The sequence below is a fragment of the Dromiciops gliroides genome, chromosome 3 (genome assembly GCF_019393635.1).
Source record: "Dromiciops gliroides isolate mDroGli1 chromosome 3, mDroGli1.pri, whole genome shotgun sequence".
Classification (NCBI taxonomy): domain Eukaryota; kingdom Metazoa; phylum Chordata; class Mammalia; order Microbiotheria; family Microbiotheriidae; genus Dromiciops; species Dromiciops gliroides.
This window is the reverse complement of record NC_057863.1, coordinates 628,019,932-628,045,214: the sequence shown is the minus strand read 5'-3', so window position 1 is coordinate 628,045,214 and position 25,283 is coordinate 628,019,932. Positions and strand designations below refer to the sequence as shown.

Sequence of the window (25,283 nt, the reverse complement as noted above, 5' to 3'; positions counted from 1 at the left end):
AGGCACTTGTGTGGCCCAAGTTAATTATTAGAGTACAGACTTACTGGTGGATTTCTACCATATTGGAACAATTAAAAAAAGAACAATCTACTCCTTGACAAGTCTATCTTGTACAGTTAGAAAGAGGAACTCCCAGACTAGCTGTCACTTATGCCACTTAAAGTAAATCTGGTGAATCCTTCCCATTACCTCTGGCTAACTAACTAAAGCATAGTGGGTGGACTTTGCAATGAGGCAAAATAAATTGTCTCTAGTGGGTCAGTACTGATAGGCACAGATGTTAGTATGTTCCATTAATCTCCTTACTTCCATACCACCACCCACATAAATAACCTTAGGCTGGAGTGGAGGAATAAAGTGATTCCTCCAAAGAAAGATAAATGCATAAATAAGCCCTGGATCCCCTGACAGGGAATCCAAAGACTGCAAACTCTGCCACTCTCCCCATCACCCTTAGAGCCAGATCTCTTATACGGTGTAATGAGTAGGTTCTCCCCTTCTTTAAGACTCTGATGAACACAGATAGGCACCATGAGATGAGGAGAGGTTTATTGCTCATGGGACCAGGACCAATTCTACCATCCAATAGGAGGCTCAGAACAAACAAGAAGTCAGTACTCATGGTTTGAATCATCTGATGCCTGAAACTGCTTAGTGTACTGCTGAATTTGGAAAGAATGCTAGATTGGGTTCAGATCTTGGCCTATAAGGTAATATAGCTTCAAATCCTGTCTCTGTCACTTACTGCATGGGGGATGTTGGGCAATTCTCTGGGCCTCAGCTTCCTCCTCCATAAAATAAGGAAATGAGGGATTTGGGATAGATAGATAGATAGATAGATAGATAGATAGATAGATAGATAGATAGATAGATAGATAGATAGACTGATGGACTGATGGACTGATGGACTGATGGACTGATGGACTGATGGACAGACAGATACATAGATTCCTGCTCTCAAGTAGTTTACATTCTAATGGGGGATGATATAAGATGGGGGGGCTATAAAGGAGTGGGGATAAAGATGAGGATGATGGCTAGAGTGGCAGGTTCTCAAGAGGAGGGCAGTGCTGGGAGAAGAGAGGACAATGAGCATGATCGCTGGAACACTGGTGATATAGTGAGATTACCAGGAACAGGTCTCCAAAGTCCCATACAGCTCTAAATCTCTGACCTGTAACCAGAAAAGGATGCAGGAATCCTGGAAAGGGGAGGGGTTTGGCTTGAGGTTCTATTTCATTCTCTGAACATGCAGCCAGAAGAACAAGAGTCACTAAGTTACTTAGTCTTTCTACTGGTTTTTGGCTAATGGCAGATGGTACTTCAAGGCTCCTCTTGTCAACCTTTCCCCTGAGTTGGTCCTAGCAGCTCCCATTCAGGTCTGGGTTTCTGGCAGAAGGGTGGAGGTAAACAGTGACCCAACTCTAATTAGTATCAATTCAATTTAGAAAGAGTATTAGATTTGGAGTCTGAAGACCTGGGTTTGAATCCTTAATAGCAGCAAGTGATCCAAACTAAAGTGGGCCTTCGTTACCTCCTCTGTTAAATAAGGGGATTGGACTAGATGACCTCTAACAACCTTTCCAAGGCCCACACTGTGATCTTCAGGGAGTATGGGCAGTGGCCTAACCCTCCAGAGGCTTGTTCCATGATCTAGAAAATGAGGCCATTGATCATTGTCCAGAAAAGAGCCATAGAATCACAGAATTTGGCAGTTGGAAGGTCCCTCAAAATCTATCTGTCCCAGGCCAGATGCAAAGAAATTTCTACTATAAGATACCTGTAGAGGGGTCCTCCAGCCTCCAGCCTTGACAATACCCAAGGGTTTGGGGTCAGGAAACCTGATGTGGAAATCTCAATCCTGCTGCTTCTTATCACCCATATGACTTTGGTTTTGTTTTGTTTTGTTTTGTTTTGTTTTTTGCGGGGCAATGGGGGTCAAGTGACTTGCCCAGGGTCACACAGCCAGTAAGTGTTAAGTGTCTGAGGCCAGATTTGAACTCAGGTACTCCTGAATCCAGGGCCGGTGCTTTATCCACTGCGCCACCTAGCTGCCCCCACCCATATGACTTTGGAGAAGTGATTTCAGAATTCTGGACCATAGTTCCCTTCAGTCTAAAATTAGACGAGATGAACCAGATGCTTCCTTAGGTCTCTTCCAATCTTAAAGCCACTTGATTTCCAAGATCCTGGCAATCCATAGACTAACAGTCTATGATTCTGTGACAGTTATCTATTAAATACAAAATGTTTCATTACTGCAGGGAGCTTCCAGTGTGGAAACTCCCTCCACTGGTGCAGATCAGCCATTCTCTAATTTCATAGTCTTAGAGTTTCCTGGAATACAAGAAGCCAAGGGACTTGCCTACAGTCACGTAATTGTAGCATGTGTCAGAGACAACACTGGAAACCAAATCTTTCTGACTCCCAAGGCTTCTTCTATCCATTAGGCCACACTGCCACTCTATATGTAAAATTGTGTATTCATAGTATCAGATACTAGAGTAGGAAGGGACCCGGCAGAACATCTGGTCTGTCCAACCTTCCTATTTTAGAGATGAGGAAACTGGGGCCATTGTGGAATATTTCACTTTGGGATTAAGTGCAAAAGATTGGTATAGACAGCAAAGTGGATTGGTCAGAAAAGACTTCATGGAAATGACTGGATAGGAGAGACCTGGAAATCAACAGGATTTGGATAAGCAAATGGGTGAATGGAGGCGGGGTGGGCCTGGGGGGTGTTACAGAGAGAACCACGGCAGGTGGAAAGGGAAATAGACAGGAAGCTCATGGTGAGTTTAGCTCATAGTAAGCTGACCCATATGACAGGAGGAGAAGGGAGGTACTATTGGGAGATAAGTCTGGAAAAGTAAGTTGGGGGTAGTTTGTAGAGGGCCTTGAATGCCAGGGTAAATAGTTTGGACTTCTTTTCGAAAGCAGTAGGGAACCACGGAAGATTCCGTCTTTAATGGCACCTGGCTTTAGCTCCCTTCCCAAGAAATGTTTCCATTCAACCTCGGAGGTCTGACTCCTCTGAGCTCATTCTCCCCGTTTCTGGGTTTTTTAACTCGGGCCACAAGACCCCCTGCAGCCTCCTCGGGGTGCTGTCCTCAGTTCTGAAGCGTCCTGGGACAGCTCCCTCTTGCTTAGTACCTCTGGTTCTTCTGGTGTCTCCTCCTCTGCCCTCTCTCCCTTCCTCCCTTCTCCCCGGCTGTAGCCTCTTCTCTGCCGCCTGCCTGTCACCGTCAGTATGTCACACACATATACACATTCTCTCCCCCGGTCTCTGTGTTTCTCACTGAATCTCGCTCCCTAGATCTGTCTCCCCCTCGCTCGCTCTCTCCCTCCGCAGAGCAGGGCTCCTCCCGCGGCTGCATTGCAGGCTCCGCGGGCAGGCGGCGCCGGATAGGAGGGAGGAAGGGAGGAAGGGCCAACAAAGGCCCCTTCCCCCCACCCCGGCGGAGAGGTGCGGGGAGGGAACGGGACTGCAAGGGAGGGGAGTGAGGTGACCACGACTCTTGGGGCTGCCCGGGGGCGAGCCGCGAAGCCCTGGGGAGAGAAAGGAGGGATCCTTGGGAGGGGCAGAGCCCTAGGAGGGTTGGGGAAGCAATCAGGTGGGTCCCCAACAGTGCAGGCTGATCGGAAGAGACCGTCCTGGGCACCTAGATCAGGGGACAGTGCAGGGTGGGGGAGGGGCGAATAGGAGGGAGGAACGCCCCACTGAGCTGCAGAGGGGGATGAGGAAAGAGGGCAAGACCGTAAGAGGGGTTGGGAGGGCTCACACACGGACAGGAGCGGAAAACAGTCCGCGTGGAGCTTCCTGATCCAGTGTCCCGGGCCCAACAGAGGCTCGAAGTGGGACTGGGCTCAGATGAGCCCTCTGGGGCTTTAGAAATGGGGCTCCAGCGGAGGGACGGCACGGTGCAAGCTTTCCTCTCACCCGGCCGGAGAGCCACGACTGTGGGGACTTACGGAGGGGAGGGAGAGGAGCCGAAAGGGCGAGGAAAGCTGGACCTGGGCTAGGGAAAAGGAGGCAGTTTGGAGCCACGGGTGTCTTGAACATGCCTAGTGCGGTCCTAGAGGCTAATGGGGGTAGGGGTCCTCGGAGAAGCCTAGCAGTCGTTGTCCTCCCCTCCCTTCCCCTCCCCTGCGGGAATGCGGGCGCCTTCCGCGCCGCACAGCTCCGAGCCCGCGCCCTGCGGTCTCTGGGGGCGCAGTGCCTGCTCAGTCCCGGTTCTGCCCAAGCTACAGGCGCCCGGACGCCTGCCTCTCTTCGGATCCTGGTGACGTCATGGCCACTCCCACCTCCGGATTTGCCGAGGCAGCTGAGGGGGCGGAGCTGTGGTGAGTGAGCTCACCGCTGCGCTCCACCATTGGCCGGGGCAGCGCACACGGCTGTGGCGGGGAGACAACGCTGCCCCAAGCCTGTAGCCCTGTGAGTCGGTCCGGCTGCGGCGTGCGGAACTCAGCGGGCTCGGGGCTGACCTGGGCTGGGCTAGGCTGGGCTAGGAAGAGGGGAGGGCTGCACATTCCTGCAGCTGTGCTTAAAAAGTGTGTGTGTGTGTGTGCTTGTGTGTGTGTCTGTTTGTGTGTGTGCGTGCGCGCGTGCGGGTGTGCTTGCGTGCTTTATGACAGGGGGAGGAAAAGGTGTCTCGAGTGTCCGGGAGAGTTCGAGGGGCGTGTTGTGGACGGGCGCAGCGTGCCAGGGGTGTGCGCAGGGCGGGGGAGAGGGGGTGAGTATTGTGTCCCCGTGGCCAGTGTCTCGTGGCGAGGGCGCGCGTTGGTGCGAGGGCGCGAGTGTGTAACGAGTGTGAGGAGATGGCTGTCTCTGGGAGGGTGTCATCGTAAGTCATTGTTATTGGTGTAGCTGTGGTGGCGGGAGGTGGCTTCCGAGGTGTTTACTGATAAGAAAGGGAGGGTGAGTGTACGGGGCTCTGTGTTTGGGGGAATGGTTTGTGGTGCTGTGTGTGTGCTGGGGTGCAAGTGAAAAGGGTGTGTGTATTTGAGAGGTACTCTTGTGAGAAGGGCAAGGTTTGAGAGGTTTCTGTTAAGGCTGTGTGTATCTGGGGGAGTCTAAAGGCGTGTGTTTTGGTGTCAGTGTAACGGGTGTGTTTGGGGAACGCTAAGTGTTTTTGAGGGGTCAGCATAAAAGGTGTGTTTCAGGTAAGCAGTGTGAGAAGTCTTTGCGGGGAGTCCGAGCAAGAGTTGTATTATTTGCGGGGTGTCAGCGTTAGGGTGTATATTTGGGGGTGCTTTGTTTGGAGGCTATCAGCATATGGTTGTGTTGGGGATCCTTGTGGGGGTGTATTTGACTTCTGTTGAGGCGGCGCGGAGTAACGGTGTAACCGTTGTGTATTTGGGAGGGGGGGTTCAGGATAAAGGAGCGTGTTGGGATAATGTGAATGCAAGGACGTGCGTTTGGGGGAGCGGGATGTTTGGGGGTTCAAGAGTCAGTTTGTGTGTGAAAAAAGCAGAATGCCAGTAGGAGGGGGTGTCAGCGAGAGTCTGTAAACGCTGGGAGTGTGTGCGTGTCAGCCTGATGGCGTGAGTGCGGCTGACGGCTGCTTGTTTTTGTTTTGAAAGCGCAGTGAGATTGTGGCGGGCTTTTCTGAATGAGTCTTCCTCCCCCTCCGCTCTCCTCCCCACCCCTTCGCTCCCCGTCCTTTCCCACCTGGCTCCGCTCGGCTCCGCTCCCGAGGTAGCCTGCTTTGGCCGCTGCGGGGCAGGAGTCAGGTTCTTCTAGCTCTTCAGCTTGGTGCTGGGGGCCCCCTGGGGCGCTGGGGGGAGGGGACTCTCTCCCCCGCTAGCCTGAACTAGGTTAGGTTGGGTTGGGCCGTACCGCACCGCACCGCACCGCACCGCACCGCACCTCCCGGGCACGGGATTGCGCCGGTCCGTGCGCCAGCCCAGCCCCACGCGCGTCGGCTCGGGCTCTGGCCCCGGCTCGGGCTCGGGCCCGGGTCCGGCTCGGGCTCCTGGCTCCGGCCCCGCGCCATAGCCTTCACTGCACCAACGCTGCCGCCTGGCCTGTGAGTGTACAGGGCTGAGAGATTACATACGAAATGACTCGGGGCAAGGCTATTGAAGAAGACTGGCTTTCTCGGGATGTTGGTCGAGCTGAAAAGCAACTGAAGTATGTTTTTAAACCTGAGCATTCAGAATGCCTACGATCTGAAAAGTCGAGTTCCGAGAATGAATGAAGGTTTGGAAGAACCTACTTTGGGCTTGGTGTCTGGTAACCCACAAGAGTAGAGAAGCTTTGGGTTTGAGCCCACGCACTTAGAAGACAGACTTTGTCAATTTACTTCACTTTCATTGATCAATTCTTTTCTGTTTAGCCAGTTCCTCAGAACAGAGTAAATATGTAGATGAATCTAATTATAGGAGGATTTTTCCTTTCTCTGCAATCCAGACTCTTTTTCTAAAAGTGGTGATGATATTGCACATCACCGTCGCAGCTGATTACCACTTTACAAAGGAATGCTGAAATGTCACAAATCCACTTGTAACTACTCCCACTATTGTTTGAGGTAGGTAGGACCTCTGCTTTTTGCATTAGAATATCTGGCTTACTAAACACTGACCTGGGAGGTAACATCAGTCTGGTTGCATGTAGGTGCTTGGCTGGCTGCATTCTACCTCCTGAACAAGGGAACTCCAAATCTGAAGTAACAAAATCAGATTTTGGGTAAATATCGTAACTTAGTAGTATAATGGCTATTTGAGCAACTGGACCTTTTACTCTTCCTGTCTGATGGAGTCATTCTAACAGTTCCCATATAAAAACTTTGTCAGAGAAACAGAGGAGGGAGAGACCCACAGAGAAGGGGCACTGTCTGAGAATCTGATACAATCATGTGTGGGTAGCAAAGAAGGGTTTCATGGTGAGCATTTTCAAGATAATTATGTATTATTTTAAGGCTAGGATTAGACTATGGGAAATGTTTCTCTCTCTTTTAGTACTGGATTTGGGGGGTGATGTTTAATATTCCACAGACAGCATTTATTTACTGAGTATTCATTTCCCAAATAAAACTTTAGTTGACTTGTGAAGAAAAGTACAAGTCCCTTGGACTTATAAATGACAATGAATGTGTGAGCAACAATGAATATTGTTGATTCATTAAACCATAAAGAACATAACCCTAAGAGAAAAGAACCTAATCTCATTTTCTCTTACTCAATTTTTAAGAAAACAAATTACAGAAAGCAATCCTTTAGTAAATTAAGAAACTAATTAGTGCGTTGTGTTGTTATATACAATTTTTTCCTTGCAAAATATGTAATTTTAAATGCCTAGCAGGCTTTTCTTGAACTTGCTGGTACAAGACTATTCTTGCATGTCTCTTACACCCACCACCACAGTACTTCAATATGCAAAGGACGAGAGCATTGAGAGGTCACAGAGAATGAAAAGAATTTTGGCCTACACTTTGGGAGAGTGAAAGGAGGGGATGAGTAAAAGTGGAGATCTAGGGTGAGTAGGAACAGATTTGATCTATAATCTATGTACAAGGAATTTATGTTCAGAATGTCTCTAAGGTCCCTTCCAACTAGTCTCTACATAAGTGCATGTTTATTGTTGTTTTTAAAGCACCCAAATGTCAAGGCTTATGTCCAGATGCTCACTTTTGGAGTTGTTATGGTGGTATTCTGTAGTGGTGGTTGTTTGGATCACACTGTTTTGTTAGCTCTGAAGTTGTACTGTCCCTACAGGCTGAGCTGTGTGAATTCATTGTCCTTACTTTATCTGAGCGTTAGTGTTGTTGTTTTTCTTAAACAAGAAAAAAAAACACAGAGAAAATTCAAGCATCTTTGGTTATTATATGGACTTTGCAGAGAAATTTCAGGAAGACCATCTTGAGATTCAGTCAAACTGGCTATAGTTCTTCAGTTGTTGCAGTGGTAATAGGTTTTCTGAAAATCTTTTGTTCATCCCAAATAATTATTTCTCTGCAATCTGCATTTTCCCTGTTCTCTGTTCTTTGTGCCCAACTTGTATTCTTACATTTAGATGGTTCTCTCTTCCTCTGGTGAGCCAATGTTATTCATTCAATATTTATGCTTCATGAATCTCTACAAAAGCAGAACTGCCATGGGAGATGCCAAGTGGCCTGTACAAAGTCCTCCTCTGATAGGCAGCTGTGGAATAAGAAATGTGTGGTGAAATTTACTTTGGGCTGAATTTCTTTGTATTTCAAGGTTAGGTAGTAGCTATCAATGAAATTCTATGAAAGCTGATGGTAAAGGGAACCCTGATGAGATGCACTGAATTACATCAAAGATTTCATGTTAAAATTAGTCTTATTTACATATAGAAAGTGCTTACAAGTATACTGGATGGCACAATCCCTGCATTAAGAGTGACACTGCAAAAACATCTGGAAGAGATAACTGCCTCCTTTATATCACTTGGTCTTCTTTTCTCCTCAAATAGATCATAAGCCCATTTCCCTTCATGGGAAATCATTGTGCTGTATTTATTTCTATCCCTCAAAATGCCTGGCACAGTGCTGACACATAGAAGGGACTTAATAATTACTTTTAGACTTATTGGGGCTAAGGAGAGGCCATTGTCATTTTATGTACGCCAAAAAACCTGGCGCAGGGAAAAGTGTCCCAAAAGGTGCTTGACATAAGACATTGAAACTGTAAGAGAAGTAAATGATGGCTGAGGTTTTTCACAAATGAGTTGATGCTGACACAATCCTGTTTGATTTCAATAGTTTTCCACATCCCACAGTGTTTCAGGAAATATAACTTTAGAAAGTGCCACAGTACAACCTTCCCTAGCTGGGGGAGGGGGATATTCTCCTGTGGCTTGGACAATCATTTGTAGGCCCAGTGAAATAGAGGGCAGTGTTCCTTTGATTAGAGGAGCTGTGTAAGATTTGAATTGAGTTCCCAATGGATTTGGGTGACATTGTTATTCATGATGTGGAAGATGATAATAATGGTAGTTTCTTGTAATATGACACTTCAATCTTTGTAAAGAACTTTTACATATATTATTCTTTTCTACCCAGTAGATGTTTATAGAGTTAATGCTGTGTGCAAGGTAACGTGGGAGGGACTGGGGATATTACAGGGTAAGGTTGGGGAGGTGGGGAGTTCTGGACCTATGCTTTCATTGGTATAGAGAGTTTCTTGTATGGAGACTGTCTACCAGGGTAGAGCAGCAACAACTATGTAACTTAGTCTTAGAGAGTAGCCTGGGGCACTTGCCCAAGGTCCCACAATTGATATGTATCTGGGGGAGGACTTGAATCCATATGATCCTGACCTCAAGACCAACCCTCTAGCCATGATACCATGAGCTTCCCTAGGGAAACTATAGCCCCCCTAAGAATGCAGATGCTGTCTCAGTATACCTCCACACTGCCCTCTCCCTCATTTAACTCAGAAAGCAACTCTATGAGATAAGCCATGCAGATAACCTTTCTGGTAGTCAAAACTCTATGAGACAGGCAAGCCAGATAACCTTTCCGGTAGTCAGGTTACTTATCTATAAAATAATAGGGTTGAGCCTTTTCAGCTCTAAATCCTTATTTGTAAGGAAGTTAATCAGCCTCTCTTGTAGTCAGTTTATTCATCTGTAAAATGAACCTCTCAATAGTCAGTTAACAAACATTTCAGCCCTTGCTATGTGCCAGGCTCTGTACTAAGCCCCGGGAATACAAACAAAGGCAAAAACACAGTCCTTGAGAGATGTGCAAATAACTAGGTCCATAAAAGATAAAGAGCATAGATAGAAGGCAGTCTGAAAGGAGAAGGTATTATTAGCTGAGGGGACTGAGAAAGAACTTCAGCAAGTAGGTGGGATTTGTAGTGAGTCTGAAAAGAAGCCTGGGAAAGTAAAAAGCAGGAGGGAGAGTGAGGGGACCAAAGCACTGAATAAGGAATAAAGGACACGCAGTGTAGAAGAGATTTGAGCCAGAGGAACTGCAAGTCGGCTAGTTGGATGATAAAATGAGTGAAGGGGAGTAAAGTCTAAGTCTAGAAAGGTAGGAAGGGTTACGTCTACAAAGAGCTTTAAATGCCAAAACAAAGAATTTCTATTTGATCTTGGAGGTAATAGGGAGACACTGAAGCTCACTGGGGTGGGGGATGACATGGTTACACCTATGCTTGAGGAGATCAACGTGGCAGCTGACTAGAGGATGGATGGAAATGGAAAGAGACTTGAGGCTGGGTGCCCAGTTGGAATACTATTGCAACACTCCAGGCAAGAGGAAATGAGGACCTGAACTAGGGTAGTACATGTGTTAGGGGAAGAGAAGAGAATGTGTACAAAAATATTGGGAACATACAAATGTCAAGTTTTGGCAGAAGATTGGATTTTGTGAGGGGCTGAGAGTAAGGAATTAAGGAGGACACCTGTAAACCAAGGTAATAGGGAAGATGAAGGTGTTCTCCACAGAAATAGGGAAGTTCAGAAGAGAGAAGGGTTTGAAGGGAAGAAAATAAGTTCTGTTTGGGATGTTAAGTTTGAGATATCTATTAAATATTCAATTTGAACGTAGAAGGGACTTAATAATTATTTTTGGACTCATTGGGACTAAGGAGAGGCCATTGTCATTTTATGTACTCCAAAAAACCTGGCGCAGGGAAAAGTGTCCCAAAAGGTGCTTGACATAAGACATTGAAATCATAAGAGAAGTAAATGATGGCTGAGCATTTTCACAAAAGAGCTGATGCGGACACAATCTTGTTTGATTTAAGAAAGGATTTGGGGGCAGCTAGATGGCGCAGTGGATAGAGCACCTGCCCTGGAGTCAGGAGTACCTGAGTTCAAATCCGGCCTCAGACACTTAACACTTACTGGCTGTGTGACCCTGGGCAAGTCACTTAACCCCAATTGCCTCACAAAAAAAAAAGAAAGAAAGAAAGAAAAGAAAAGAAAAGAAAGAAAGGATTTGAGATGTCCAAAAGGCATTTAGTGATCTGTGTCAATAGCTCAGGAGAAACTAGAGCTGGATATATAGATATGGGAATCATCAGCATGGAGATGATAATTGAACCTATGGAAACTGATACGGTCACCAAGTGAAAGAGAAAAGAGGCTCAGGACCAAGCCTTGTAGCATAGTCACAATTAATGAGAGTGACATAGTTGAAGAACAAGCAAAGGAAACAGAAGGAACAGATCAGTAAATAAGGGGAGAATCAGGAGAGTTGTGCCACAAAAACATAGAGAGGAAAGAGTATCCAGGAGGTGATCAACAGTGTCAAAAGCTGTAGGAGGTCAAGACAGTTGAGGACTGAAAGAAAAGGTCACATTAGTTTTGGCATTTAAGAAAACCTGGTAACTATGGAGAGGGGAGTTTCAGTTGAATGATGAAGTTGGAAGCCAGACCGGAGAGGTTTTAGAAGAGAGGAGGAGAGAAAGGTAGAGGCTGCCATTTAGACAGCTTCCTCAAGGAACTTAGCCATGAAGCAAAAGAGAGAGGATGTTGTTTTGGAAGTGATAGGATCAAGTGAGGGTTTTTAAGGATGCAGATATTGAGATGTTTGTAGCAGTAGAAAAAGAGCCAGTAGTTAAGGAGAAATTGAAGATAAGAAAATGGGGATGATAGTTGGGCAATCTACTAGAGAAGAAAGGAAGGGGATAAGATCAAAGATGTGTATAGAAGGGTTTGCCTTGGCAAGAAAAACTAGCTCTTCTTGGAATTCAGGAGTGAAGGAGATGTCTGAAAAGATGTGGGGAGAGAGAACACTCTCCAAAATGGCCTCAACATAGATGTGTCTGGATTTTACCAGGTCAGTTCACATGCATGAAACTGCAGAGATGTTTTCTGCTCTTTAAAAGCTTATTGGATACATAAAGCCAGTAGCATGACTTCCAAAGTCCCTCAAGCCTCTAAGTGTGACACTACAAGCTACATCATCAGTGCCAAAGTTGAGCCTTTGGAAGGAGGTACCAGAACCTGCCAATCTTGAACCCTTTTTTTTTCTATTTTTTACCAGATACTTGATTGGATAATGCGAAAATTCCCAGAGCTTGTTTGAAAAAATCTGATTCAAGCTCTTAGTATAAAAACTCTACTTTAGACAAATAAAGAATTCATGAAAATATCCTCTTATTTTTTTTTTCTTGAAATAATCAGTTCCCTTCTCTCTGACCAGGATCAATAGCCCTGACAGCTTTCTCTATCAAAAAGTCCTGTACATTGTTACGAAATATTGGAAGTTCCCTATTATAGCCTCTGTTATATTTCAAAAGTTTGGCTATAAATCAATTGTTTGAAACTTGAATTTCTTTTCCAACAAAAACAATATCATTAATGGTGGATACATTGCTAGACTAGTTCACAGAAATCCATTTAACCCATAACAAAATACTGTGTCTCCTCAATGAAGAACAGTAGCAAACACCGCAATGGTGGTAATCAAACAAGAGAGTAAAACAAAGCTAAATAAGAAATAGTTTATTTCTAATGCTAGTGCTTTAAGAAAGACAACTTTAAGGAGAATAAGAAGGTAGATGAAGGTTGCTATGAAGATTTTGAAGGGTACTTAGAGATACTTATAAAAACTTTTGAGGTTGATGGTCTTTTATCATGTCGAATTTAATTTCAGAACTAAGAATTATAGGATATTAAAGCTGAAAAATTATACATTACAGATTGTCTAGTCCAATTCCCTCACTTTCCAGATAGGGAAGTTAAGCCCCAGAGAGGTTAAATAGCTTGCCTAAGTTAATAGGTAATAGCAGCCAGTTAACAGAGCTAGATCTGAGCTAGGTAACCATTCTCTTTCTTAACTTCCAGCCTAGAGTTTTTGGAGAGAGATAAAAGGCTCCTTTTTGTGTGTGTGAGGCAATTGGGGTTAAGTGACTTGCCCAGGGTCACACAGCTAGTAAGTGTTAAGTGTCTGAGGCTGGATTTGAACTCAGGTCCTCCTGACTCCAAGGCCAGTGCTCTATCCACCGAGCCATCTAGCTGCCCCAAAAGGCTCTTTTTTTGTGGGGCAATGAGGGTTAAGTGACTTGACCAGGGTCACACAGCTAGGAAGTGTCAAGTGTCTGAGGCCAGATTTTGAACTCAGGTCCTCCTGAATCCAGGGCTGGTGCTTTATCTACTGCACCACCTAGCTGCCCCTGAGATAAAAGGCTCTTTGCCAGATCACTTTACTGTAGATGGTGGGAGATCTTCTTAAAAATAAATAAATAAATAAGGGCCACTGGTGCTTCCAGGGGTCTAGACTCCTTCTGAGCCTCTTTCAAAACTACAAGTTCTGAAGTGAGAACAAAAAAGGGAAACAGGAAAGCAGAGGAAGCCTCTGGGTACTTAAGAAAGTACTGAAGGAGGGAGGGTGGGTGGTTGGAGACAGCTCATTCCACCATGACTGGGTCATGCTACTCCTGGAGAGACACAGAATACCAAAAGCATTTTCTGAAATTCCAAGTGGTAAGAGAGATATAGTTATTGTTAGCTAAAGTGATACCTCTTAATCCACCTTTAGAGAAATGTGATTCTTAACTGAGCAAGGTTTATAGTGGTATAACTTGATAGTCTAATATTTATTATCTAGTATGTAATGAAAGCCCATTGTGAATCATATATTTAGTTAATTTAATTATTAATATTAACTTGCATTAACTTTATAGGATTAATACAGTCATATTTATTTTAAAATTTCATAAAGCTTGGACTTGTCATAATTTGGAAAGAAGTTTTATTCCCCTGGATTCTAGCTTTAAAGAGAAAACAATTTCATACCATCCTGAAGCAATTTCAGTGTTGAAAATCCAGTTTCAGAACTAAATTGACCAAGTACAACACCCCCTTTTGAGAAAAGAGATACCATTAGATTCTCCTGAGCTGTGACTCTCACACAAGTTAGCAAAACAGTTGGGAGCTTCTCTGCAGATGGTGGCCCTACAATTAACTCCAAGATCATAGCACTGCCACCAAACAACCTTCTAAATAATGGATGAAGAAGGAGCTTATTGAAGATGCTCTCATCATCAAGGGCTTGCAGCCCAAGCCCAGGCTTTGTCAATCAGAGCCTCCCTAAAAACCACTAAGGACCCCAGTGCAAAGAGCTTCTTTTGTGAATAGGAATTACAGCAGGGACAACAACCAGGATTATTTTTGCATTTGCTTCTAAGGTACCGTGTAATATTTTATTAGAGGAAATTCTTATTTTTTGTTTGTTTCTGATCTTACTCCCTTGCCTCTGCCCTCTTACCACAGATCCTATGCTAAAATAGCATGTACAGCTGTCCTTTCCATGCCAGAGTTTAATGTGAAAGGTACCATAACAATTACCACCATGGAGGAGTATTATAAATCCAATGATTGCATATATAGTAAATGGGAAGTATAGATGTAATCATCAGATGGAACTGCTTAAAGTGCATAAACCCTACCACCTTTATTTGAAAACCTTCACCAATATTTCTTATCTTAGAAAGATGACTGGGGCAGCTAGGTGACACAGTGAATAAAACATCGGCCCTGGATTCAGGAGGACCTGAGTTCAAATCCAGTCTCAGACACTTGACACTTACTAGCTGTGTGACCCTGGTGACCCTGGGCAAGTCACTTAACCCTCATTGCCCCGCAAAAAAAAAAAAAAAAGTAGATGACTAAAAAGCAACAGTAGAGTTTCAAGGGATATAAGGCCCCTTCATCCTCCCTTGAATGTCTCTAATATTCCAATTCCAATGTAGCCTTCTTCTCTTCCTCTTAAAGTAGCCTAGGACTTATTTGTTCCTTTTTTTCTTTTTTAAACTCTGTTCCATGGGATCCAAGGTTCGCAAGGGTAGGGCTTCTTAAACTTTTTCTATTTGCAATCCATTTTCACCTGAGAAATTTTTACGCAACCTCAGGCATATAGGTGTACAAAATAGGTATAACATAACCTTTTACTAGTGCTAAATTTTTCATGACCCCCACATTCAGTTATGCAACCCTATATGGGGTCGTGACCCACAGTTTAGCATAGGGTATTTTGTATGTGGAGTTAGACCATGGATATTTGTGTGAAATTAATCAACATTTTCATATTTTAAGTCATGTAGATTTTTTGTGAATGTAGTTCTTTTTTCTTTAAATCACCCTCTTATCTTTATTTATCATGATATACTTATTCCCAAATATGATCAAGAACAGTATGAAAAAGTGCATAGTGAAAGTGAAAATAGGCAAAAAACCATATTACATTTGTTCTACTAGGACTCAAAGAAGAAACAACAAAAAGAAGGAATTGTAAATATCATCCATCTAATACTCACTTATTTTAATATTAATACCTAAATTAATATTTTTTCATAATCCTCTTATAAATAACATGAATTACTGGTAAGAAACCAATATAAAATTTTTAATGCCTTTTGCTTCCTAATACCTACGTATATCAGCCACAGGTATTTGCCAGTCATGAAAGGGGTCCAATATCTAGTCCAAAGTGAAGAGGGACTCTAAGGTCTTCTAGATAGGAAAAGGGTCACTAAACCACACATAAGGATCTCTACAGATGGCATATTAACTCGAAAAACCATGTATTCATATTATCTTTGCTTTACTGTATTTTTGTTTATTTTGTTAAATAATTCCCAATTATATTTTAACTTGGTTTGGGTTGCACTGGAAGGACCATGTTACTAGGAAGGACATGTTACTAGGAAGCCTCATGTCGGATACCTCTGATCTAGACAATCTGGTTTGTAGGTGACATTGTACTGAGAGTATGAAGTTACAGATCCTTACAGAAATGAAATCCACAATCACTCAAAAGAATTCATCCTAATTAGCTAGACAGGAAAAAGACAGTTAAGAATGCCTATTGTCTAAAAAATGATACAAAGTTGGATAGACAACATATGTTTTGAACAGTTGCTTCAAATGGACAAAATGAACTAGGACCAAAATTGAACAGAATGGGAAGCATAGGCTAGAGTTCCTTTAAAAATTGTGCATGTATTTTAGTGTATTATATATGTATATGCATATATCTGTATTTTTGTATGTGTTTATATGTGTTTTGTATGTGTTTATATGAATCCATGTTGTATTTCCCTCCTTGAGGGAAAGGCATGTTTCATGTTTGTCTTTGCCTCCCCAACACCAAGAATAGTGCCTGGCACATAGTAGGCATTTGACAAATGTTTGTTCATTGACTGATGAACAAAAATGTCATTTGTGGAAAAAATATCTGGAAATTTTAGCAAATTGTATGCTAAAAAAATTTATTAGTCCACAATGATCCAGGGCAAGGTAGGGGCTGCCCTGGTCAGACCACATCTAGAAGACTGTTTTGTTCTGGACATCACACCTTAGAAACAATACTGATAACTTAGAGTGGTCCAGAAGAAAGTGATCAGGATTGGAGTCCGTGAAGATTGGTTAAAAGGTTTCTAATAAAACATTTTTTAAAAATGATCAAAAGAATTGGGACACAACCTAGAGAAGACAACCTGGAGAAAACTGGTGGGGGGAGGGCAGGGAGGGTAAGGGGATGATGACCATCTTCAAATATTCAAAGGACTATTGTTAGAGAAGAGATTAGGCTTGTTCTGCTTAGTCCCAAAGGGCAGAAGTAGGAACAGTGGATAGAATCTGTAGAAACATTGATTTCCACCTGATATCAGGGAAATTTTTCCAACAGCACTATCCAAAAGTAGGCAGGACTGCTTCAGGAGGTAGTTTTCAAGCAAGAGCTAGATGGCCACTTCTTAGAGATGTTGTAGGGGGTTCCTATTCAGATAGAGATAGAGAGAGATATGTGTGTGTGTGTATGTATGTGTATATGTGTACATATGCATACACATACAAATATATGTAATATAAAATATACATACTGGAGATTAGATTATCTCTGAGGCCCTTCTCAACCTTAATATGCAGGGATTCTCTGATAGCTTGTGATCTTCTTCTTTAGCTAAGAAGGACATTTTGGATAAGAGCCCCCAAATATGCAACAATGAAAACAATAACCAACAGAATCAGTGATGAGCTTGGAAAATATCTTAATAAGTATACAAGAAGCAAATTACTTATTTCAGTGGATCTATGATCTTAGCAGAAGGTGTTTCCTTCACTAGTAAAGGTATTGGGGGCAGCTAGGTGGCACAGTGGATAAAGCACTGGCCCTGGATTCAGGACGACCTGAGTTCAAATGTGGCCTCAGACACTTGACACTTACTAGCTGTTTGACCCTGGGCAAGTCACTAAGTCACTTAACCCTCATTGTCCCTCAAAAAACAAAAAACAAACAAACAAACAAAACTAGTAAAGGTATCATCTTCAAACTCTTATCCATGCCCTGCCACAAATTCTTATGCTGGAAAAAATGAGTGAACAACAACAACAAAATCTGACCATTTTATGGTAACAGGAAACTACTATGGTGACGGGAAGCTCCAGACAAACTCAGAAGATAATGACTTGAAAACATCCACAAGCAAAACCTCAAAGGAAAATGCAGATTGGACACAAGACTAACATTAATTCATAGAAGTGCTAAAGAATGTTTTTTTAAAAGAGAAAAAAATATTTAAAAAAATAAGAGTGGTAGAGGAAAAATTAGGGAAAGAAAGGTGACAATGCGAGAAAATTATGAAAAGAATTAACAGCTTGGTAAAAAAAAAAACCACACACACACACACACACACACACACACACACACACACACACCAAAAAATGAAGAAACTAACTCCTTAAAAATCAGAATTGGCCAAATAGCAAAAGAAACACAAAACCTCACTCTTTAAAAATTATAATTGGTCAAGTGGAAGCTGATGATTTCATGAGACATCAAGAAACAATGAAACAGCTACCTTCTAGGCACTGGCCCTGAAGTAAAGAGGACGACCTGAGTTCAAATATCACCTCAGACATTAGCTGTGTAACCCTAGGCAAGTCACTTAACCCCAATTGCCTTAAACATCTGGAGCCATCTCCAGTTGTCCTGATGTATATTTTGCCACTGGACCCAGATGGCTCTGGAGGAAAGAGTGAGGTTGGTGACCTTGCACAGCCTTTCCTCATTTAAATCCAATTTAGTGCAAGTCATGACATCACCCTGATGTCATAGTCCTCTTTGAGAAAATTGTTTACAAAGGACAAACAACAACAGATTACTTTCAAAAGATGCATAAAAAGCTAAACATGAGAGAAATCATAAGGAACTTAATAATGTTAAAGTGTTTACAATCTTAAATGGGAAGATGATAATGTAACCCCTAAGAACTTTAAAATCCATAGTGAAGTTAGCAGTCTGCTTAAACAGAGGACATAGGTGTATATATGTATGTATGTGTGTGTATGTGTATGTACATACACACAGAGTTGGATATAGAAATTCATCTTACTCAAAAGGAAATTAGGAGGGGAAGAGGCTGAAAAATGGGAAGGCAGATAAAGGGAAGCAGTGGTCAGAAGCAAAATGAACTTTTGAGTAGAAGACAGCAAAAAAAAGAAAAAAATAGGAAAGAATAGAATGGAGGAATATACACAATTAATAATTGTAAATGTGAATGGGATGAATTAATTCACAAAATGGAATGGGATAACAAAATGGATTACAAAACAGAATCCAATAATATGTTGTTTACAAAAAATATATAAAACCAGAAAGACACACACAGGCTTAAAATAAGGAGCTAGAGCATAATCTATTATACTTCAACTGAAGAAAAAAGATAGGTAGCAATCATGATCTCAGACAAAGCAAAAAAAAAAAAAAGGACAAACATTTATGTCTGTGAGTCATATCATTTAAAGCTGGACTTTATAGATCAATTACTCCAACAACATTATTTTATAGTTGAGAGAACTGAGACTACTAGAGATTAAGTAACCAGCTCAAGGTCACGAAGTTACTATGTGGCAGAGCTAAGAATGAAACTCAAGTCATCTGAGTCTTAGTCTGGTGATTTTTCCATAGAAATGTTTGTTTGTTGAACCACCTCTTTACTTCGTAGTTATGCTTCAGGTAGAATAAAATGTACAAATTTGCATCACCATCTAAACATTTATTTTTAATTGATTTCTGAAACAAAAGATCCTTGCCACTGTGTTATTGCTTTGTGTTCAAAGAGGGAAAATAGACTACTAATATTTTTATGAGTTTACAGGTTGCTAGGGAATTAATCAGCTATCACCCTGAAACTATATTTTAAACTCCAACCATCGCAGCCCAGTTTGGATGAAAATAGCCGTAGGACTCTGTGTCTAAATCTGACATTCCCCAAGATGGATACAGTTGTCCAGGGGCATTCTCAATATCATAGTAATTGTCCTGTCACCAGAATACTTGTGATAGAACTGGGCATGGGGGTTCTGACATAGGAAACAGCCTCTATGATTATAGCTAGAGAAATGTGGATGAAAAATCTTCACAGCCCTATTTTTATTAAATGTTAGCATGACTCTGAAAGTAGTAAATTCTTCAAAGTAATCTCAATCCCCCCTCCCATTAGCTTGTCCTGCATTTTATAAATTGAGAATTTCTCTGCTAACTCAAACATTTTCTTATCTCATGCTTTAGTCTGAATGAGATATAGCCTCCAATAAAATCTGAGGCATAAAAGCAACTGCTATCAACAACTCAAAAATGAAAATAAACATACAAAATAAGAGATGGATATAAATGCTTTGTCCCATATAACTTTTCTTTCTCCTTTCCCACTTGTCTCCCAAATCCTTCTCAGTCCTTATATTTTTCCATTCTTCTACAGAAGACATTTCCTTTTTTTCAGATGTTATTTTATTTTGCTGTATAGGATCAGCATGCACAAATATCTTCCCCAACTCAACAAACATTTGTTATCTATGTAATATTCAAGATTCTGTACTAGATGCTGATAAAAACTAGTCTAAAAAGTGAATATTACATTAATATTTTAGTTTAGCCCTCTAAAAAAATTTAAATCATTTTGTTTGTTAGCCAAAGACCTTATGACCCTACAGAACATCTGTTAATGTTTAATGATAAATGTCTTTATGTTTTCCAGATGTTCTATACCTGCCTGTTGATAGCAGCTGTATTTCTAATGTTTCATTGCTTCTCAATTATTGGAATTTTTGTTCTTCATTCTCCTTATGTGTACCATGTTATTCGAACCCTCATTTTCACTTCACTCTAATATCAGTTTTATCTATACATTTTTGCAAAGTTCTTTTTTTATGCTTCATTGGTTATTGTGTGTGTTGGGGGGGGATCTCTTTATCACCAATTATCTACTTTTATTTTTAAATTATTGTGTCCTTTAGAAGTAGTGTGGAATAGTAGCCATAGCGTGAGCCTCAAAGTCAAGAAGACCTTGGTTCAGATTTTGAAACATATAGCTGTGTGACCTTGGGTAATTCACTTAACTTCAGGCAACTCTCTAAGACTATAAAGTTATATAACAGTTTCTAATGTGCATTGGTAGAGGGAGGTGTTTTATTTTTTACCCAGAATTCTCTATTCTGATGGAATCCTAGCTTCAAACCTCACACCATCACAGACACACCCCTCCCAAATAAAAGGATTCTTTAGAATGTACTGGTAGAATTACATATCTGTAGGTTCTCATTGTTTCCACTGTGTTATTACTAGAGAGGCAGATCCCTTTAGATTTCCTTTTTTGAAATTCAATACATGTTAAAGGTGTGAAATATTTCCTGATAGTTTAACAACCATCAACGACTTTCCTTGAAGTATTTATTTCCTATTTCCCTTGCAGTGAGGCATCCAAGATGCCAAATCTGTGATAAATCTAACAAAGACTGAACACAAATGTATGGATCAAAGGAAGAAAAAAAAATACGTCTGCTGTAGTAATTGTAAGAACTCATTTTTGGTGGTCAAAGCGTTTTGTCATAAAGAGCTGAGGAGTTTAAAAAGTAGAGTATGACAGGTTTTCTCTGGTTAAATTTAGCGATTGCTTTGGAAAGATCAGAGTGGTACATCTTGTTCCTTAACTCGGCCTGGCCCTTGCCCTTGGCCCTGCACTCAGACATCCTAAAGGACTTCAAGAAGAAAAGCCATGGCTGCTTTCTAATTGCCTTAATGTGTTTCCAGCAGCTCCATCTGTTTCAGGAGGAAATTGTGACTTTACCAGGTTTTGTCTCTGAACTTCCTAAAAATGTCAAGAAAGGTCCTAAGCAGCAATTATAGTTGCTAACAGAAATAGTTTGAACCATGCCATCTTTTGCTGCATCAGCTCTTCCTGCCAGTGTAGCCAAGGGCTGTAAATGGAATGAGAGATGGCCCCTCATTCCCAATCCAAATAGCAACAGGAGGGCACATATGCACTTGAGCTACAAATAAACGTGTTTTAAAATAGCAGATGGTATTTGACGATCACTCATTCCCTCATTCATTTACCTGCCAAGGCCAAGATTCTCCTCATTCTCTGGCAATAAAGACATTGCTAAGACATGAATTAGATCAGTTTAGGTCATTTGTGATGGCATCAGCTATTTGATAGGAGGCAGGGGTTCATGTCTTGGCAAACAAAACAAAGCAACTAATTTTTGAATATCCAATTCCGTACACACTTACTGTTGCTGATCTAGTGAGCAGTTCTATAAGGACAAAAGCATTTAAAAAGCAAAACAACCCAACTGAATGAGGTATTAAACATTTTTGTAACTAATAATAAACATTCCTTTAATAAAGAGTCTGTCACGAGTATTCCCAATAAGAAGCAAGATAGGGGAAAAAATCTTAAAAGGGACTTTAGAAAAATATTGTGACTTGGTATTTTTCATGTAATGCTCAATGGATGAAAAAAAGTCTCATTACATTAGTGTGAAATTCAAATTCATGTCTGTGGAGAAACCAAATTTTCAGAGTCTTTCTGCCAGATTTCCACAAAGATATATGTAGTTGCATCATTTTGTACCTGGGCTGATAAGAAATGGAAGAAAGCCAAGAAAACCCTTGGAGCTTTCTCATGTACTTCTCCAGGTTGTTCCACTGGTTTTTGATCATTCTCAATACTCTATTTCTCCATTAAAACAGGTGATCTAATTGGGTTTTTTTTTTTAGTTTTTTTTTTTTTTTTTAGTGAGGCAATTGGGGTTAAGTGACTTGCCCAGGGTCACACAGCTAGTAAGTGTTAAGTGTCTGAGGCCGAATTTGAACTCAGGTACTCCTGACTCCAGGGCCGGTGCTCTATCCACTGCGCCACCTAGCTGCCCCAAACAAGGCTTTTTTTTTTTTTTTTTTTTTTTTTTTTTTGCGGGGCAATGGGGGTTAAGTGACTTGCCCAGGGTCACACGGCTAGTAAGTGTCAAGTGTCTGAGACCAGATTTGAACCCAGGTACTCCTGAATCCAGGGCCGGTGCTTTATCTACTGTACCACCTAGCCGCCCCTCTAATTGTTAATTGTATATAAATCCATTATAGATCACTGAAATACTTCTGGGTCATAACAGCAACGACTAAAGTTCAATATCCTTATGAAATAAACTGATTTCTACCAGAGAGCTCTGGGAAAGATACTATCTAATATGATCATCTGTGATACTGCTCACTGCATCCTTGAAAATTAATTAGATGCTAAAACCTGGGAGGGTGGGGGAGGAAAGGGTTGTTGAGAAGAGGTGAGTATCACTTCTTAGCTAGAGGATCCCACTTGATGGTTTCATCAGGTCCGAGAAGTTTAATTATCATCTCTATGAAGATTATTCTCAGATCTATTTGTTTAGTTCTAACTTCTCTTGGTTGATCTCCAGTTTCATATCTATACTATAAAAATATCATATTTATACTATATGTACTATAAAAAAGAAAATACTATGCATACTATAAAATAAAATATGCACATTATGAAAACTAAAGGCAATATCACAAAAGCAAGACACTTTCAGGCCATATCCTTTGTAGAAGATGGGTTGCATTACTGCTTCTTGGACATTTTGAAATGCATGTCCCATAGACATCTCAGAATCAGTATGTCGCAATGTTGTTGTGGTTGTTGTTCAGTCATTCCATTGTGTCTGACTCTTCATGACCCCATGGACCCTAGCACACCAGGCCCTTCTATCCTCCACTGTCTCTTGAAGTCTAAGTTTCTGTTCATTATTTCCATGATACTATCTAACCATCTCATCATCTGCTGTCCCCTGTTCCTTTTGCCTTCAATCTTTCCCAACATCAGGGTCTTTTCCAATTAGTCCAATCTTCTCATAATGTTATCAAAGTATTTAAGCTTCAGCTTCAGTATTTAACCTTTCAATGAATAGCCTGAATTAATTTCTTTAAGTATTGACTAATTTCATCTTCTTGCTGTCCAAGGGACTTTAAAAAAAATTCTTCCAGCACCACAATTCAAAAATGTCGATTCTATGGCACTCAGCTTACTTTATAGTTCCACTCTCTCGACTATACTGGAAAAGCCATAGCTTTGAGTATACAGACCTTTGTTGGCAAGGTGATGTCTCTGCTTTTTAGTATGCTGTCCAGATTGCCATAGTTTTACTTCCAAGGAACAAGTGTCTTTTAATTTCATGGCTATAGTTTCTATCTGCAGTGATCTTTGAGCCCAAGAATATAAAATCTGACACTGCTTCCATTTGTTCCCCTATTTGCCAGAAAGTGATAGGACCAGTTGCCCAGATCTTAGTTTTTTTGATGTCAAGCTTCAAGCCAGCTTTTACACTCTCCTCTTTTACCCTCATCAAGAGGCTTCTTAATTCCTCTTCACTTTCTGCCATCAAAATAGTATCGTCTGCATATCTGAGATTGTTGATATTTCTCCCAGCAACTTCAATTCTGGCTTTTGATTCATCCAGCCTGGCATTTTGCATAATGTACTCTGCATGTAAGTTAAATAAATAAGGTGACAATATACACGGTCTTGTCATACTCTTTTTCCAATCTTAAACCAGTTGTTGCATATTCAGTTCAAACTGTTGCTTCTTGGATCACATACAGGTTCCTCAAGAGACAAGTAAGATGATCTGGTAGGACTTGCTACATTTTGTTGTGATCCACACAGTCAAATGCTTTAGTGTAATCAATGAAGCAGAAGTATCTGTTTTTCTAGAACTCCCTATTTCTAAAACCCAGCCAATGTTGACAATTTGGTCTCTAGTTCTTCTGCCTCCTTGAAAATATGTCCAAAACTGAACTTAATCCCTTCTATCCCACAAATCCTCCCCTCTCCTGAACTTTCCTATTACTCTCTATACTACTACTACTACCCTCCTAGTCATCCAGGCTTAAAACTTCAAGGTTATTCTCTAGTGTTGTCAAGTACTATCACCTTTACCTCAATCCCATCTCCTATGCATCCTTTCTCTCCACTCACATAACTATCACCCTAGTGCAGGCTCTCATGCTGTAGCCTTTTGGTTAGTCTCCCTGCCCTGAGTCTCTCTCCACTCCAGTCTACCTACTGAACTGCTCAGCTATTCAAGTGATCTTCCTTAAAGCACAGATATGACCATGTCACCTGGCTACTTAATAAATTTCAGCAGTTCCCAAGATCAATGTCTCTTATTTATTTACTTATTTAGAATTGGTACATATTATCCTTGTCTATTGATTTCATGAAATATAGCACAGTGAAGTGGTCACAATCCTGTTTGGGAGACAGCTGCCAAATACTGGCTCAACTACCTAGACCTATGGGATTTAGGGCAAGTCATTAAATCTTTCTGTACCTCAGTTTCCTCATCTGTAAAATGATGACCATGATAACCTCATATGTTTCTTCCTGCTCTAAATGTATGATCCTCAAATTTCTGTGTGGGATATATTTAAAATAACATAGAATGTACTATAGAGATTAAAGATGATACCACAAAAAGGGAGAAACTTTTGGACAATGTCCTTTGTAGAAGGGTGGGTAATATTATTTAGGTGCTGGAGGTGAGGTGTCTGATGTGCCTGAGCAAACTATATAAAGACATTTTTAATGAAATAAGAGTTCAATAAAAATTAATTTTTGAGAATTTAGTAATTCCTATTATATCCCTTAGGGTCAGAAATCATTGTGTGGATTTCTTTTAGATGTCCCAATTCTGCTAATAATTGACATGGGCCTCTACTTACCCAGGAGTGACTCGTTCATAACCAGCTATTCCCTCTCTTTGTTTCATTTCTTTTCTGGAGAGAAAGAGAAGTAGTGAAGAGGACATTTCTACAAACTCGAACCATCTTTCCTCCTTATATGCATCTGTTAAGGAGGAAGTAGGAGAAGACTCAGGGCAGTAAGTGGAACATATCTTGAGCAAAAAATCGACAAATAACTTTAGTTCAGTTTTTCTCTGGGTTTTATCTATATATTGGCTGACATACTAATCAAAAGAAAGCTCATTGTGAGTTAGTTTGGTGGTA

General features: G+C 41.4%; 1 protein-coding gene across 21 annotated transcripts in view; it reads left to right on the top strand.

Moving 5' to 3' along the window:
• Positions 1 to 25,283, top strand: part of CAMTA1 (calmodulin binding transcription activator 1) — a 1,311,517-nt gene that overhangs the window by 1,236,167 nt on the left and 50,067 nt on the right. The window contains exon 1 of one of the 21 annotated variants that reach the window (XM_043992689.1): positions 3,761 to 4,344. The exons of 13 other annotated variants lie outside the window; for them this stretch is intronic. In XM_043992689.1, the coding sequence (XP_043848624.1) occupies positions 4,062 to 4,344 (283 nt within the window). In that variant the 5' untranslated portion in view covers positions 3,761 to 4,061. 7 more of the 21 variants (XM_043992694.1, XM_043992695.1, XM_043992696.1 and 4 more) reach the window with 7 other exon arrangements.